Source organism: Chiloscyllium plagiosum, chromosome 7 (genome assembly GCF_004010195.1).
Source record: "Chiloscyllium plagiosum isolate BGI_BamShark_2017 chromosome 7, ASM401019v2, whole genome shotgun sequence".
NCBI classification, from domain to species: Eukaryota; Metazoa; Chordata; class Chondrichthyes; order Orectolobiformes; family Hemiscylliidae; genus Chiloscyllium; species Chiloscyllium plagiosum.
The window spans coordinates 58,624,927-58,642,824 of record NC_057716.1 but is presented as its reverse complement, the minus strand read 5'-3'; the positions used below and the strand labels follow the sequence as shown (position 1 = coordinate 58,642,824).

General features: G+C 41.3%; 1 protein-coding gene across 3 annotated transcripts in view; it reads right to left on the bottom strand.

Annotated features, from left to right (window-relative positions):
- The window catches only part of tanc1b (tetratricopeptide repeat, ankyrin repeat and coiled-coil containing 1b), a 201,023-nt gene that overhangs the window by 86,196 nt on the left and 96,929 nt on the right, over positions 1-17,898 (bottom strand). For all 3 annotated transcript variants that reach the window (XM_043693814.1, XM_043693815.1, XM_043693816.1), the window contains one exon: positions 3,603-3,834. In XM_043693814.1, coding sequence (XP_043549749.1) covers positions 3,603-3,834 — 232 coding nt within the window. The remainder of the gene's footprint in view (positions 1-3,602; positions 3,835-17,898) is intronic.

Genomic DNA, 17,898 nt, shown 5'->3' with positions numbered 1-17,898 from the left:
CATGTGGGTGAAAATGAGCAACGGCAAGGCTAATGTAGAAGGTGAATTTGTAGACTTCTTCAGGAGATTGTTTCTTAAAGCAATATATCACTGAACCCAACCAGGAACAGGCTAATTTAGGTCTGTTACTGTGTAATGAAGTAGAATTTACAAGAAATCTCAGATAACCATCAACTAGAGGGTCGCCTTCGCAACATAGTAGAATTTCAAATACAGTTTGAGGAAGAGCATATTGGATCTCAAATCAGTGTCTTCAACTTAAACAAGGGCAATTACAGAGGAGTGAAAAAGATTGTCCAAAGCGAGCTGGGAAAACAGACGAAGTAGAATGTCAGTTGCAAACATTTAAACAGATATTTTTAATGCTCAACAAAATTTATTCATGCCAAAAAGTAGTACTCAATGAGAATGATGAACCACCCTGGATAACAAAGGTAGCCAAAGGGAGTAGCCAAAGACTTTGGCATACAAAGTGCAAGGCTAGAGAGATGGGATTTTTCTTTTTAGGAACCAGCAGCAGGACTAAAAAGGTAATGAAGAGAAAGAAAACTGATTATCTAAGAAAATTGGCAAGAAATAGAAAAACAGCATGAGTTTCAACAGCTTTTTAAAAGTCTAAAGTAATAGTAGTAAAGTAAAAGTTGAGTTGCAGGTAGACAGAATGGTGAAGGCGGCGTTTGGCATGCTTGCCTTCACTGGTCAGTGCATCATGTACAGGAATTGGGAGGTCATACTGCAGCTGTATAGGACATTGGTTCAGCCACTTTTAGAATATTGCGCTCAATTCTGGTCATCCTCCTGTAGAAAGTTACTGGAATTGGAGGGTTTGAGCTACAGTGAGAGGCTAAATAGGCCGAGGCTTTTTTCCCTGGAACGTCAAAGGACGAGGGGTGACCTTATCGAGGTTAATAAAATCATGAGGGACATGGATAGGATGAATAAGGTCTTTTTTCCGAAGGTTAGGGGAGTCTAAAACTAGAGGGCGCGGGTTTATGGTGAGAGGGGAAAGATTCAAAAGGGACCCGATGGGCAACTTTTTCATGCAAAGAGTGGTGCATATATGGAACAGGCTGTCAGAGGAAGTGGAGGAGGCAGGTAGAATTACAATATTTGAAAGGCATCTGGATGGATACATGAATAGGAATGGTTTCGAGGAATATGGGCCAAACGCCAGCAAATGCGACTAGGATATCTGGTTAGCATGGACCAAAGAGTCTATTTCCATACTATACAAAGTTAAAAGAGGAGATTCTAGAAGATTGCAACCGAGGAACAAAAGGAGAACAGTGAAATGACAGATAATATAAGCCAATATTTTGCTTCAGCCTTCATGGTGGAGCACATTCTAACGATACCAGATAAATAAGGCTCTAAGTGAAGAAAAGACCCTGTGACAGTCCCCATCACAAGGACAAAGTATGAGAAACCAATGGATCCAAAGGCAGATAAGGCACTCATCTGCCTGCATCCAAGGGCTTTAAAAGTAGCAGCTGCTGAGAGAGCAGTGGAATTGGCTGAAATATTCCAAAACTCACTGGATTCTGGGCAGATTCCACAGGATACGAAAACTGTTAACATGACACACTTGTTGAAAAAGAGAGGGAGACAGCACATACGAAACTACAGGGCAGTTAGCCTAATATCTGTCATTGGAAAGATAGTGGGAGTCCATTAAAGAAAAACTAGCAGGAAATTTAGAATAGCTTAATAGAATTAAATTGATTATAAAAATGAGATGCAATTGAACTTAGATGTACCCCAAACTTTGCCTGTATTTTTGTTTTTAATCTGCCCAGTTCATTCATCAATCTCATTGGATTCCAGTTCAACAGTGCTGAACAAAGAGACCTTGGAGTGCAGGTTCATTGCTCCTTGAAAGTAGGCTCATAGGGAGATAGGATAGTGAAGGCGGCGTTTGGTATGCGTTCCTTTATTGGTCAGAGTACTGAGTACAAGAGTTGGGAGGTCATGTTGCGGCTTTTCAGGTCATTGGTTAGGCCACTTTTGGAATATTGCGTACAATTCTGGTCTCCTTCTTATCAGAAAGATGTCATGAAACTTGAAAGGGTTCAGAAAAGATTTACCAAGGATGTTGCCAGGGTGGAAGATTTGAGCTTTAGAGAGAGCTTGAATAAGCTGGGGCTGTTTTCCCTGGAGCATCGGAGGCTGAGGGGTGACCTCATAGAGGTTTACAAAATCATGAGGGACATGGTTAGGATAAATAGACAAAATCTCTTCCCTGGGGTGGGAGAGTGCAGAACTGGAGGGCAAGGTTTAAGGTGAAAGGTATAAGAGAGACTTAAGGGGCAACTTATTCACACAGAGGATGGTACGTGAGCTGCTAGAGGAAGTGGTGGAGGCATATACAATTACAACATTTGAAAGGCAATCGGATGGGTATATGAATAGGAAGGGTTTGGAGGGATATGGGCTGAATGCTGGCAGGTGGACTAGATTAGGTTGGGATATCTGGTCAGCATGGACAAGTTGGACCAAAGGGTCTGTTTCCATGCTGTACATCTCTATGATTGTATGTGAACGTGTGGGAAAGTTGTGTAGGCTAGATCATTGAAAGTACTTAAAGAGAAGATAGAGATTTTTAAAATATCAAGGAGTGACAGCTATGCTGAACTGACATAAAAGAGAAGTTGAGGCCTGGGGCAGATCAGTCACAATCTTACTGAATGGCAGGAAAGGTTCAAGGGACTGAATAGCTCACACCTGCTCCTATTTCAAATGCTCTCATGCCTGCTCACTGAATTATTTCAAAAAATTGTCCAATTGTGAAATTTTCAATCTTTTTTCACTTTGCTTTTTTTCTTTTCTTCATCTATCCAATCTTTCTTTTCTTCTCTTTATTTTGTCTATGTATTTAATTTGATATTAAATTGGCCTATGTTAGTTCACCAGGTTTTTCAGTCTGCCCTGATTATTTCTCAATTCATTAATTTAATTAGTCAAGGACATACTCTTCGCTCCATTATTTACTAAGGTCGCAGAGGCCCTGTAGTCCATGTTGTGCAGTTGTTAGCTCACAAGTCCAGAAACTTTGTTGCCAAAATAAATGTTTAAAACTTTGAAGTTCCTAAACAAGTCTAAATAAAGAGGTACTCCACAATATTTATGTAAATCTAGCTCTGTGTGAATACAACAAACGTTTTATGAATCGACACCCATGGGGTGAGGAGCGTACTGGTTGATCTAGAGGTCCACACAGTCAACGTACATACACACATTAAGTAATCGAAAGGTAAAGCGAGGGTACACACATCACAATTATATGTTAATTACAGCAAAAATCACAAATAATAATGCAACTTTGTCTTAAATTAAAGTTACTGGCATGAAGTCTTCTCACTCTCAACTGACTACTCTGACATTGCAATAATACAGTAAACTTACAGTATTTGAGATATATAATTTTTGCTGTTATCGAGCATGCAGATTCATAAGGTGCCAGTTAAAAGTTAATCTATGCTATATTTCATAGGTTAACTTTCAATGTTGGCAATCTGGTATAAAATACTACAGACACTATAACTATTTACATAATACCCAGCAGATATCTTAAGCAAATCACTTACATCTGTTAAGAGCCTTACCTTTTACCAGATTTGCAAGAGGCTCCAAAATACCTCTCTTAAATGCAGCCATCGGATCCTGGACACAAGATCGTAGACTGAGGACGCTCTGTATGTGTGATTCCTTCAGCAGTAGATCCCTGAAGGCAGCAAGCTGAGGTGCACGACAAAGCAAAGCTGCTACACTGTGGACAAATTCTGGTACGAGGCAAGTGTAAGTGTTATCAGCCTGGCAGTAGTGATAGGCAACAACCTGTTTAAAAAAAAAGAAACAAGTTTTGCTTTGCTGAATATTTTCTTCACACAACAAAAATTCCTTGTAGTACATCAGGAAAACATCATGGATGCTGGGAATTTGAAATACAAACAAAAATACTAAAATTATGAGGCAGCAGAGGTGACAAGAGCAGAGAGAAATACATGTCATTCTTGTTTCACTCTGAACAGATGCCATCTGATCTGCTGAGAATTTCCAGAATTTTCTGTGTTCATTTCAGATTTCCAGTGGTGTTAGCTTACATTAGATTTAATAGGATGCTTGGGTTCCTATCCACTCCTTTACTTTTTAATGATGATTGTTCTTTAATTCTCATATTCTCTTAACTCCTTGCTTTTTAAAAAAGCAATTCTATCCTCACTCTGAACTGTTTTGTGACTATTCAATTACTTGCTGTTCTGCCTAGCTTTTGTCAGCCAGAAAGTACTATGATTGGATTGGTGAGCAAACAAAAGCTGCAGCTAAGTTGCCAAACAAATAAACAGGCAAGGGATTGCTCAGGAAGGATTGTTCTAGCAAGTAGACCAGCCAGAGGCATACAGAAGATAACAAAAGTGAGCAAGAAGCACTCTCAAACTGGAGAGTAAAGGAAGGACTCAGAGAATTAGAAATGAAAAACAGGAGAGCTAGAATATATTTGAAATGAGTAAATATGTAAGCTAATCTCCCAAGAAGCATTCTCCCTGGGCCAACCTCAAATGAGGTTAGTAAAACTGCAGAACAAATGATACTATAGTGTTCAAATATGTTATCTCAAAATGCAGGAATGTTATTCAGTCTGAAAAGTATGCTTCTACCATTCAGAAGGGAATCAATACCAAATCTGTATCTAAGATTGTCAAGTTTGACTAGGCGTACAGCAGGGACAGTCCAAAAGTAAAAGGACAAAAAAATTTAGAAATTTATGTTTAAAAACTTACTCACCATTTACAAAGTTCTGAACAACCCTGCAAAGCAATTTCCAACATGTACATCTGATTCTCCCAGCTAGCTTAAGTGGTCCCCTTCCAGTTGGCACTACAGTTACATGAGCCTTCCATGGTCATATTGTGAATATTAGATCAGATTAGATTAGATTACTTACAGTGTGGAAACAGGCCCTTCGGCCCAACAAGTCCACACCAACCCGCCAAAGCATTCCCCTACATTTACCTCTTCAAATAACACTACGGGCAATTTAGCATGGCCAATTCACCTAACCTGCACATTTTTGGATTGTGGGAGGAAACCGGAGCACCCGGAGGAAACCCGCGCAGACACGGGGAGAATGTGCAAACTCCACACAGAGTCGCCAGAGGCGGGATGTGAACCCAGGTCTCTGGTGCTGTGAGGCAGCAGTGCTAACCACTGTGCCACCGTGCCGCCCACAATATTTGGCAGAAAAGTATGTATGAAACATTAACAAATGTGTGCTAAATATGTGATAACATAAAAACAAAGTTCTTTTAAAGCTAGTCCTGTGAAGTACTCAAAATGTTGGGCTAAGTATAAAGAAACAAAACTAATAAATAAATAAAGCATTATAAAGGTTACATCCACATGTTTTAAAACTAGATCATCTCAAAAATGTGCCAGATATACACTGGGAAAATAAACCATGATAAACACATTCTTCTCTGAACATATCAACCCTGGATTTTAAAACAAAAGCAATAGCGAATGCTCCTGGTTACCTTTTTTTGAGTTCAAGACAACATTTCCAGTTATAATGGGAACAAAACTAAGGGATGTAAACAGAAAATAATCACTAATAAATCCAATAATAAATCTAGGGGCAATTTTGTTCCCTTGTAGTGCTGAACATGAGACACCTCATTCCTCTGTGGAGTAGATGAAGCAAAAGCATAAATGTATTTAAGAGGAAACTGAACATGTGGCAGATACTGAGATATGTGAGTACTAAGAGTGATATGGGTGAAAGTTCATTTGGAACTTAACTATAACCAAGACCTCCTTGTTTTGGATAGCCGATTCTGCACTGTAAATTCTATGCAATTCTGTACAACTGGGAAGCAACAGCTACCATGAAATTAAACAAATTGAATCCATGTAATTTTCGCATTTACCTTTATTAAACCATTTTACTCCATTTAAGAGAACATAAATAAAATCTGGAGAAATTATTTAGCTCATTGCAGCCTAGTAGGGTGAATGAATTGGAGAATTGAAGGGGATTGGTGGAATGAAAGCTAGGCCTGTGCCTTAGCAAAATAACATGAGGAGACCTTTAGCACTATTCATTCTTCCATCATTCCAGGTAGTGAGTAATGGGATGAATCGTGCCAACCCACAAGGGAATTTTATCAACAGGCTTCGGACTTGTCTCCCAGTGCAAGGATTTAATTAAAATATTTGAAGCATTCTATTAAGTGCCAATTTTCCAGGCCATCAACATGACGCAAATGGCAAATTAACACTCCACTGGGGTAGGGCAGTTGTCCAGCAACAGCATCGGGAGGAAGTCTTTTTTAATCATTAAAAAAGCGAAGTACAATGAGTTATTATGGACCAGGCCAGATCCCCTCAAAACATTTCAAGAAAGTAGGCCAGACCCTAACTTTGCTAGTTAAGCAGGTCTACAGTGGGTATTCCAGGAGAGATGCAAATGGTCATACTACTTCATTTTAAACAAGATTTATTTACAAGATTACCGAGTGTAACACAAACAGAAAACAGAATACCGAATAACAACCTATCCGAAAATCCAACAGATTTTCCCAACTTAATGCTGTTCCTAATACTTGCAACAATCCCCATAAACACCCCTCAGCACAAAAAGTAAAATCAAACACAGGGTTTTACAGAACAGAAGTCAGGGAGAGGGGGTGGGTCAGCATGGACCTTCTTCCCTTGGGTCCAGCAGCTTCACAACTGCTTGACTACTTTCAGTGAATAGACTGCCAAAAACCAAATCAAACAAGAGCAAAACTGAGCTGCAAGAACTGGCCGCTCCCCTTTCATTGTTTAAGTGCTTTTTATAAACTTTAAAGCCTTTTGACTGAGGCATTATCTGTTAGCTATAATCAAACCGACCCTAAAACCCTTCAAAGGTTAAGACTTTTCGGAGTCTGTCTTTTACAACCTCTTTGGAAAAACAAACCAAGGACAACAGAAACTTGTTAAAGGAGCAACATCGTCACAGAGTCCTGGGGCAAGTCAGTCATGGATGTGACAAGAAGCAGCAACTGCAGCAGTGATATGAGAAAAAGAGTACGTAAGATGGAGAAACACAGACAGTATGTGTAAGACAAAATAAGAGTGCACGAGAGAGAGACAGACAATGTGCATGAGAACACGGGCTGGTGGGCAAGTGTGTCCAGGAGAGAGCATAAGATTATGAGAGACAGACAGAGTGTATGCGAGAGTACCACACGTTTGCACATCCCGCATGCACCTGCGAGAGAGAGTGATATGCACACTTGTGCGAGTGACTGAATTTGAGAGGGAGAGGGGGAAAAAAATAAGAGTGTTGCTAAGTAAGTGAGTGGAGTGGGTAGGATGAGGAGCTGCCTTGGAATAATTTTTGTTTTTCTTGTTTACTGTTGTGGAGAACCTCACCTTTCTAAAATTTGCTTAACAATTCTCCGAAAGATTGAAAGGCAGCATTATGACAGTTATCCATTACATTGTGCACATATCATTGGAAACGCTTATAAAACGTTTCACTGCACATGCATGCTGTTCCAACTGCAAACTGAGCACGACAGTTTAGCTGGTCCATGAATGTATGAATTTACAAATAGTTTGCAGCAGTTTCCTGGCTGCTAAAACACAGATAGATTACTAACTTGGTTAAACAGCAAAGGGTGCTGGGTACATTGGCCAAATAAAATTCTGAAGTCACAAAACCAAGACACCAAACACTGTGCAAACACAGCAGCCAGATGCTAATGACACTAGCATAACGTAAAAGGCAACAGTTATCCCATTTAGATATATCCTCCACAACGCAACCACCAAACAAAGAAGGGCCCAGACAGAAAGGCACTGTATCGATCAAAATGATTGACAATGTGTCAAACTATTAAAATGGTCTCCCTGACTCACCAAAACTATAGGGAGTTCCAGAAAACCACCCGAAGGTGGTATAGAAACAGGGTTAACCTGCAGACCCCTATCTTGAATCTTCTCAAGGCCTTCCGATGAAACCATCACAGTAAGAGGCAGAGATGAGCCAATCATCCAGAGAGAGACAGACAGAGAGAGAAGGGTGAGACAGAGAGAGAAAGAGACAGACAGACAGACAGACAGAGAAGAGACAGAGAGAGCAGTTTCGCAGACCCAGAGAGAGGGGGAGAGGGAGAGAGGGAGAGAGAGAGAAAAAAAAGAGTGACTGCGTAAATCTACAACAGACCTGGGAAGTATTGTAACATTAAGGGCGCCAAATCAGATTAGAGACAGCATTGTTCATATTACTGGTTATTGTAATTTGTTTTCTAATAAATTGAGACTGCTTATATCGGTACTAACTTGTATTCAAAGTGATTTGACCACTTCAGTATTGTGGGACACCTCAGCAAATTCATTCACAACCTTCTGGTTGGAGCTGTCTAACTTGTTTTCAGGAGGCAGGAGATGAGATGATTCTAATGTATGTCGTTCTTACTCTGCTCCTACAGAATAACAGCAATACCAAACTGCTCGTATCATGTAACAATCAGGCAGAATGTTGAGTTTAAATAAAGGAGTACTTTACTTTGTCATCTGATATAAACTCAAATGCAAGAAATGGATTTATGTGACAATGAAGGCTATAAACTATTTATGAGGACATTCGGTGCTGTTCTAATAAAAAGAATCTCAAATGTTCAGACTATTATTTCCTATACTGGACAATTCAATTAAAATGGACAGCAAAACCTCAGAATTGTATGCACCTGCTATTGGAACATACAACTCTAACTGTGTTTATATTCAGTAGTAATTACATGCATGGTAAGTACTAATTAAAAACTGGTTTTCAAAATAATGAGCCTCTAACTCAACAAAAAACAAATTGTCTTCCAAAACATCACCATCACAATTTGAAAATAATTCAAATACAATTGTAGGAAATTTGAGTTTCCCATCTCCTATTTCAACAGAAATGAGTTCCAGTTTGGATGCTGTTTCAACAAATAAAGTTATTCTAATTTATTGGACTTTACAGTCAGTATGCTAATTTAAAAGCCACAAAAATAAACAGGAAGACAAATGGTGAGGATGCCACAGTCTGCAAAGAGATACAAACAAGGTATGTGTCAGTGGACAGAAGTCAGATAGAATGTGGGAAAAGAGAGACTTTTGATTTATGTGGAAAGAACTGAATATTATTTAAATGACGAAAGACAACAGAGGGATTTGGGGGTCCTTGTGTATAAACCACAAAACATAGCACAAAATATCAGCAGGAAAACAATTGGAATGTTGGTTATTATTCCAAAAGGGAATAGAATATAAAAATAGGAAGATCTTAATACACCGATACAAGTTACAGCCAGATCACACCGAGAATAATACGAACAACTTTGATCCTATATTGAAGGGAAGATATACCAATGTCGAAGGCAATCCATTGAAAGCTTTTGAGGTTTGAGGGGATTTTCTTACAAGGAAAGTTTGAGTTGTTGGGCCTGTATCCATTGGAGCTTAGAAGGATGAGAAAAGACATTGTTAAAACATAAGGGGTGTGTGTGTGTGTGTGGGGGGGGGGGGGGGTCTGTCTCTCTCTGTGGGAGTTGGCTGATGCCATTGTGAGCTGCAGTGACCATGCCTGCAGCAAGCGTTGGTACCTCTGCTCAGAATTGATGAGCTGGACACTATGACACATCTGAGAAGAGGAGAGTTATCTGGAGGCAGTCACACCTGGTACATTAAATACCTCAAATTCGATCAGTGGTCAGTGACAGCAGGGTGTGACTGCAAGTGAGGCAGGTAAAGCGATCCTGTATTCAGGAACAGAGGAGCCTCAGCTCTTGACCCTGTCCAACAGGTACGAAGTACTTGCTAAAAACAAGAACTGTGGATGCTTTAAATCAGAAACAAACATAGAAGTTGCTGGAAAAGCTCAACAGGTCTCGCAGTATCTGAAGAGAAATCAGATTGGCAAAGGGTCACCGGACCCGAAACGCTAACCTTGATTTCTCTTCACAGTTGCTGCCAGACCTGCTGAAATTTTCCAGCAACTTCTATTTTTGTAACCAACTACTTTCTCCCTGTGTGGATGAGGAACAGGACCGTAAGGAGGATGAGCCAGCTGACCACAGCACCATGGTAGAGGAGGCCATTCAAAGGTGGGGATAGTAAAAAGATGGGGTAATCATAGGGGATTCTATAATTAGGAGAATAGATAGCATCCTTTGTAAGCAGGATCGAGAGTCCCACATGGTATGTTGCCTGCCTGGTGCCAGGGTGAGGGACATCCTCTCCAGTATCCTTTCAAGGTGGTCGAGGGAGGGTGAAGATCTAGTTATTGTGGTCCACGTCGGGACAAACAACATAGGCAAGATGAGGAAAGAGGTTCTGTTTGGGGATTATCAGGAAATAGGAACTAAAGAATAGGTCGTGGGTTCTAATCTCCGGATCAGTGCCTGAGCCACGCGCAAATTGCCATAGGGACATGAGAATAAGGGAAGTAAACAAGTGGCTAAAGGAGTGATGTGGGAAAGAGGGGTACCAGAATAGGAGTAATCTGTACCGTTGGGATGGTCTAATCGAACTGAGCCGGGACCAAGGTTCTAGCAAAAAGAGTAAATAGGGTGCTCAATAGGACTTCAAACTAGAAAGTGGTGGTGGGGAGGGAAACAAAGCAGATTTGAGGGGGGGTTGGATTCAACTGCATGGAATAGCATGAAAAGAAAGGAGAGGTTATTAAAGTCTCCAGAACACAAAATAGTAAAGGGTTGGGAATTTAACTTCAAGCACACCGGATAAAGGGATGACAATGAAAGGAAAGACAGTAAATGCATGACTGGAGGTGTTGTATCTGAATGCACGCAGTATACAAAATAAGGTAAATGAACTTGTGATGCTGCTTGAAATTGGCAGGTATGATGTGGTGGGCATTACAGACATGTGGATGTAAGGGGATCAAGACTGGAAGCTAAATATCCAAGGGTATACATACTATTAAAAAGACAGGGAGGTGGGCAGATGGGGTGGGATTACCCGATTAGTAAGAAATGGAATTAAATCGATAGCAAGAAACGATATAGGGTCAGATGATGCAGAACCTGTGTGGGTAGAATTGAGCAACCCCAAAGGCAAAAAAACAATAATGGGAGTTATGTACAGGCCTCCAAACAGTAGTCAGGATGTGGAGCACAAGATACATCAGGAGTTAGAAAAGGTGAAAGAAAGGCAAGGTTACACTGATCATGAGGGATTTCAATATGCAAGTGGATTGGGAAAATCAGATTGGTAGTAGACCGCAAGAAAAGGAGTTGGTGGAATAACTACAAGATGGCTTTTTGGAGCAACTTGTGGTGGAGCCCACGAGGGAACAGGCAATTCTGGATTCAGTGATGTGTGAAGAGGCAGATTTGATAAGGACGCTTAAGGTGAAGGAACCTTTCGGAGGCAGTGATCATAGTTTGAGAGAGAGGAGCTGGAATTAGATGTAATTGTATTCCAGTTGAATGAAGGTAACTACAGTTCAGAGGCATGAGGGAAGAGCTGGCCAGAACTGACTGGGAGAAGAACCTAGCAGGAAAGACAGTGAAATAGCAATGACAGGAGTTTCTGGGAGTAATTCAGGAGACACAGTAAAAGTTCATTCCTAGGAAAAAGAAGCATGCTAAAGGGAGGCGGCAGCAATCATAGCTGACAAGATAAGTCAGGGACTGCATAAAAGCATAAAACATATAATGTAGCAAAGGGCAATGCAAAGCTAGGGGATTGGGAAACCTACAAAGACCAACAGAGGACAACTAGAAAAGAAATAACGAGGGAAAAAGATTAAATCTGAGGGTAAGCTAGGCAGTAACAAAAGAAGATTGCAAGCATTTCCTTAGATATGTAAAGGGTAAAACTGAGGCAATAGAGATCATTGGGCCAGCAAAAAAAGTGACGCTGGAAAATTAGTAATGGGGAACAAAGAACTGTCTGAGGAACTGAACAAGTACTTTGCATCAGTCTTCACAGTGGAAGACATGAGCAACATCCCAAAAATTAAAGTGAGTCAGGGGCAGAGTTGAATTTAGTGGCCATCACCAAAAGGTCTGAAGATGGATAAATCACTTGGACCAGATGACTACACTCCAGAGATCTGAAGGAGCTAAGTGAAGAGATAGTGGAGATGCTAGTGGTGATCTTTTAGGAATCACTAGAGTCAGGTAGGGTCCCAAAGGACTGGAAAATCACGAATGTAACCCCCTTGTTGAAGGAGGGATTGAAGCAAAAGACGGGAAATTACAGGTCAATTAACCACACCTCAGTCGTTAGTAAGATTTTGGGAGTCCACTGTGAAGGATGGGATTTCGGATTACTTGCATGGTAAAATGGAGCAAAGACAACATCGTTTCATCATGGTGGTCATGCCTGACAAATCTATTAGAATTCTTCGAGAAGGTAATGAGCAGGTTAGACAATGGAGAGCCAATGGATGTTATCAACTTGGACTTCCAAAAGGTCTTTGACAAGGTGATGCACAGGAGGCTGCTGAATAAGATAAGGGCCCATGGTGTTAGAGGCAAGGTAATAGCATGGATAGAAGATTGGCTGGCTGGCAGAAAGCAGAGTAGAGATAAGAGAGTCCTTCTCAGGTTGTCAGCCAGTGGCTAGTGGAATTCTGCCACCAGTTAGGAACTATATTTAAGGCAGAGATGGACTTTTATTAGCAAGGATATCAAATGTTTTATGAAAAGGGTTGGAAAGTGGAGTTAAGGATTATAAGATCAGCTATGATCTGAATGGTGAAGCAGTCTCTGTTGACCAACAGCCTACTTCTGCTCCTACATCTTATGGTCCAAGAAGCTGGGTGTAAAGATCTAGAAATCCAAATGACCTGAGTTTCTCCTTTCCTTCCAGCAGTTTAAATCAGATACCAGGTAAAGGGAATTTCTTAGGATGCACCAGCAAGGATAGAAGCAAAAAGTTAGTCATACTTAAGTATTTATCTTAAGGCATCCAAGAAGTTAAAATAAAACGTTGCTCATTTTCACTTAAGAGTTACACCTCAAATTTTTAAAATGTTTTTACAAAAATAACAGAAGAGTAAGTTTCCAGTAATTAAATTGATTTTCCACTGATTGTAGTTTGGGCATGCCTCAGGTTGTCAATTCTGGCTAGAAACATTCTGGGAGACATCGAAAATGATTTCATGAAAAGCTGGTAGCATGGCAAAGCAGCTGAAAGTAAAGAATGTTAAATTAGGAGAGAGGGGAACATGACTAAAAGTACAGTTCAGCTGAATGATTCAGTGTGACAATGAGTGACATGGAACAAACTAAATTCCACGAATAAGTCTTCCCATACTGTTGCCCTTGAAGGATGCAAATCCACAACGCATCAGAGTCTGCTGGGTTCAGACTGAGATTAAATAATAACATTATTAACACTAGCTAAGCATTATACCAACATCCAGCAGTCTCAGCCTGAGCACAACCTTTGCTCAAAATCAGCATTTTCTCTTTTCTAGCTCCATTGCCTAAACAAGCGTCTTGACTGAATGGAGCATTGTTCACATTTTATTTGAATATTTCAGTCAAGTGGCCCTGTCAAGTCAGGCTTATCTAAGGATGGGAAGTAGGTTCTTGGCACAGGTATGGTTAGGTGATATCTGAATAGATGCTCTAGCTGGTTGATGACTTGTCTCTAAAATAAGAGAAATCAGATAGTCCCCAAGCACAAGCAATGATTGGATAGCAGTCGCTGCTGGTCACCTAAGGGATTTAGGAGCTCCAATACTCCAGCAGCGAGTCTTCCTCAAGAGCTAACAAACTTCCAAGAATGCTTATTCATGGAATTTAGTTTGGTTATTAGAAGGTAGAAGTTGATTTTGGGATATTCCAACTATTTCAGGGCGGTTGGCAACCACTGGGATGCCTTAACAGTTATCCTTTGGAGAATCTTAGAATTACTGCCAGCAACTGCATTTGTATATGTATGTGGACTCAAGATGTTGCTACCAGTTTTGAAGAATATATAATGCAAACACTGTTTTGCCATTACGATAATCACAAAGAGTTGGCCACAATTTTTAAAATGCTGCTAATGTTGGCCATTAATGGTTGCTGAATGTCAAAGGACACAATGGAATAGCAGACAAATTTTCCTGTGTTACCTTCTGCAACAATGGTGTGATTCTTCCAAAACGAAACAGCAAGAAATTAACAAACTTTACTGACAAATCAAAGGGTAATGAAAGACCCAGGACCTCTTTATCCAAAAGATCATTTTCCTCTCGAGCTATATTATTCTCTTCCACTGCTTCCATAGAGCAAATTAAGGTTGAGGACTTAATCTTGTGGCTAATCACCATTATCCTTAATATATCCTGCTCCAGCATCTTCTAGACATTCTTCAAACAGAATGAAAGAACTGCACTATCTTCCTGAGTTGGAGTCAGTAGTCCAACCCCAGGAAGTTAAAAATCACAACACCAGGTTATAGATCAACAGGTTTATTTGGAAGCTGCTCGGAGTGCTGCTCCTTCATCGGGTAGTTGTTTAAAGGCAAGAAATGGAGGCGTAGGGAAGGTCTTGGCGAGGTACTCATCCTCATCAATAATGCGTTGCAGGCAGGGAAGAACATGGCTTCGTTTTTCAGCTCCCGAAAAGTACTCGACAACAAAGGGTACCTTATCGGTAGCAACTTGCGTCTGTGTGCTAAGGAGGACATTAAGGTTTCTCACTGTGCCACACTGGAAATGGTGATCGATGAGTTGAACATTGTACCCCGTTCTTGAGGGCATCCTTGAGCACCTTCAGATGTCAGTCACGTTCCTCCTCAAACTGATAGAGTACCCTTCCTTGTCCAGTACTTCCCAAGTGCTGCGAAACTACGCCATATTCTTCCCAGCCTGCAACATTATCTCGCCAAGACCTTCCCTATGCCTCTACCTCTCGCTCTTAAACAACCGCTAAACCTTAAACAGACCACTGTTCACAGCAAACTGCCAAGTCTTCAAGACATCGACCACAACACTGTACAATCCTGTCATGGCAATCACTGCAAGACATATCAGAGTGTCGACATAGATACCACCATTACATGTGGGGACACCACCCACCATGTACGTGACAAGTATTCATGTGACTCGCCAATGTTGTCTATCTCATATGCTGCCGGCAAGGATGTCCCAAGGCATAGTACATTGGTGAGACCAAGCAGACGTTACCACAACGGATAAATGGACACTACGCAACAAACACCACAGAGTGGGTATCCCCTCCCTGCCAGGGAACACTTCAGCAGTCAGGGACATTCAGTCTCGGATCTTCAGGTGACCATCCTCCAAGGCAGACTTCAGGATAGGCAACAACACAAAGTGGCCGGGCAGAGGCTGATAGCCAAGTTCAGTACCCATGAGGATGGCCTCAACTGGGACCTTGGGTTCATATCACACAACAGGTGACCCCCACTACACTGTACACTTTCTCACACAAGCACATACACACACACTCAGACGCAAACTCTCTCTCATCACATACTCCCTCTCATACACACACATACACCCCCCCCCCCATACTCTCACCCATGCACACACACTCGCACAAGCTTATACTCCATCTTATTCACACGCACATTTTACCAAGCGTGCATACAAGCAAACACACACTCGCTCATGTGGGCTCACTCTCTCCCCTTCATGCATGCACCTACACTAAGGTGGCTAGTCGGAGGCAGCACTGGATCAACTCCAGTGCTGTCTGGAATCAGCTAATTGGACCATGTTCAAACAGTCTGCAGGTACCTTGGACGAGTACGCCACCACCGTCACAGACTTTATCAGCAATTATGGGGAGGACTGTATACTGAGGAAGTCAATCCGTGTTCCCCAACAGGAAACCATGGATGAATCCCCCTCCTCCGCCCTCTGTGCTCGCTTTGAGAGGAATTTCGGTGGAGAGATAACACCTATTCCAACAAGTCCTGACAAACCTATCCCAACAATCACTGCATCAGAGGTCAGATCAGTTTTCCTACGTGTGAATCCAAGGAAAGTGATGGGACCAGTACCAGGCTGTGAACTCGGGTCAACTGCCAGAGGTCTTCTCAGACATCTTCAACCTCTCTCAGCAGCAGGCCACTGTCCCTCCAGCCTCCCCATTACTCTTGACCCACTCCAATTTGTCTATCGGACTAACAGATCCACGTCAAATGCCACATCACTTGCCCTTCACTCTTTCCTAGAACATCTTGACACCAAGAATACCTATGTAAGAATCCTACTCATTAACTACAGTTCAGCCTTCAACACTTATCACCTGGAGACTGATTATCAAATTTAGTGATCTCAGACCAAGCCCCACTCTCTGCAACTGGATCCTCAGTTTCCTGACCCACAGACCACAAGCAGTGACAACTGGGGACAATATTTCATCCTCACTAACACTCAACACTGGAACCCCCCCAAGGGATGCATCCTCAGCCCCCTACTGTACTCACTGTATACCCATGACTGCGTCGCCAAATACCAGACTAATGCAATTTACAAGTTCACTAATGACACCGCCATACTTGGTCAAATCTCAGATGGTGACGAAACACAGACTACAGATGGGAGGTAGAAGATCTAGAAAAATGGTACATTGAGAACAACCTGGCTCTTAATGTCAGCAAAACCAAGGAACTAATTATTGACTTTCAGCAGGATGTTACTCATGCCCCCCTACACATTAACAGCACAGAGGTGGAATGAGTGGAGAGTGTCAAGCTCCTGGAAGTGGTCATCCACAACAAGCTTTCTTGGAGTCTTCACGTGGATACACTGGTTACAAAGGCCCAACAATGTCTCTTCTTCCTCAGGTCGCTGAAGAAATTTGGTATGACGGCAAACACCCTTGCCAATTTTTTTATAAGTGCACCATCGAGAGCATTCTGTTTGGACGTATCACTACCTGGTATGGCAACTGCACCATTCAAGATCGAAGCCGGTTACAGAGAGTGGTGAACTCGGGCCGGACAATCACAATGGCCAACCTCCCATCTATAGAATCCATCTACCAGGACCGCTGTCAAGGAAAGGCTGCCAACATTCTCAAAGATCTATCCGACCCAGGCAATGTTTTTCTACAACCCCTACCATCAGGGAGAAGGTACAGAAGCCTGTACACATGCACCAGCTGGTTTTGTAAGTTTCTATCCTATTGTTGTTAGAATACTGAATGGACTCTCAAACTCTTAACATTCGTCTATACCTGTGTGTTTTTGTTTTTTGCCGCTGTTTACCCATTATTTGCTATCAATCCTACATAACTATGTGATCTGCCTAAATTGCTTGCAAGACAAAGCTTTTCACTATGCCTCGGTACACGTTACAATAAATTCAATTCATTCATTCATATAAGTCGATGGGATGAATTTGTATTTGCAGATCAATTCTATTTTGCTCAAAAAATGTATAATTTGCAGGAGTTAATCCATGTAATATTTTGTAAATTCCACTTTGAAAATAGAACCAGTCTGATTCAAAATTGAGATACAGACAGACTCTAGCCTCACACCTGCAATGCATTGTCTGAGCTGAGATGTCACTTTTTTATTATAAAACCTTAAGTTATCTCGAGAATGTGACTTAAAAGTAGTTCTAGGATTTACATATTAATGAACCGAAACCTGCAACCCATTCTAAAAGATGAAAGATTTAACAGCAATCTAGGTTTGTTCAATATATCGAATCAATTACATGACACTGTAATCTTTTGCTATAAATTCTGTGTCTTATGGTCCTGCTCCACAACTACCTGACAAAGGAGCAGCACTCGGAGCTAGTGCTTCCAAATAAACTTGTTGGACTATAACCTGGTGTTGTATGACTTTTAACTTTGTCCACCCCAGTCCAACACCAGCTCCTCCACATCATGACCCCAGGAAAACTGTCTAAATTTAAAAGAGGAG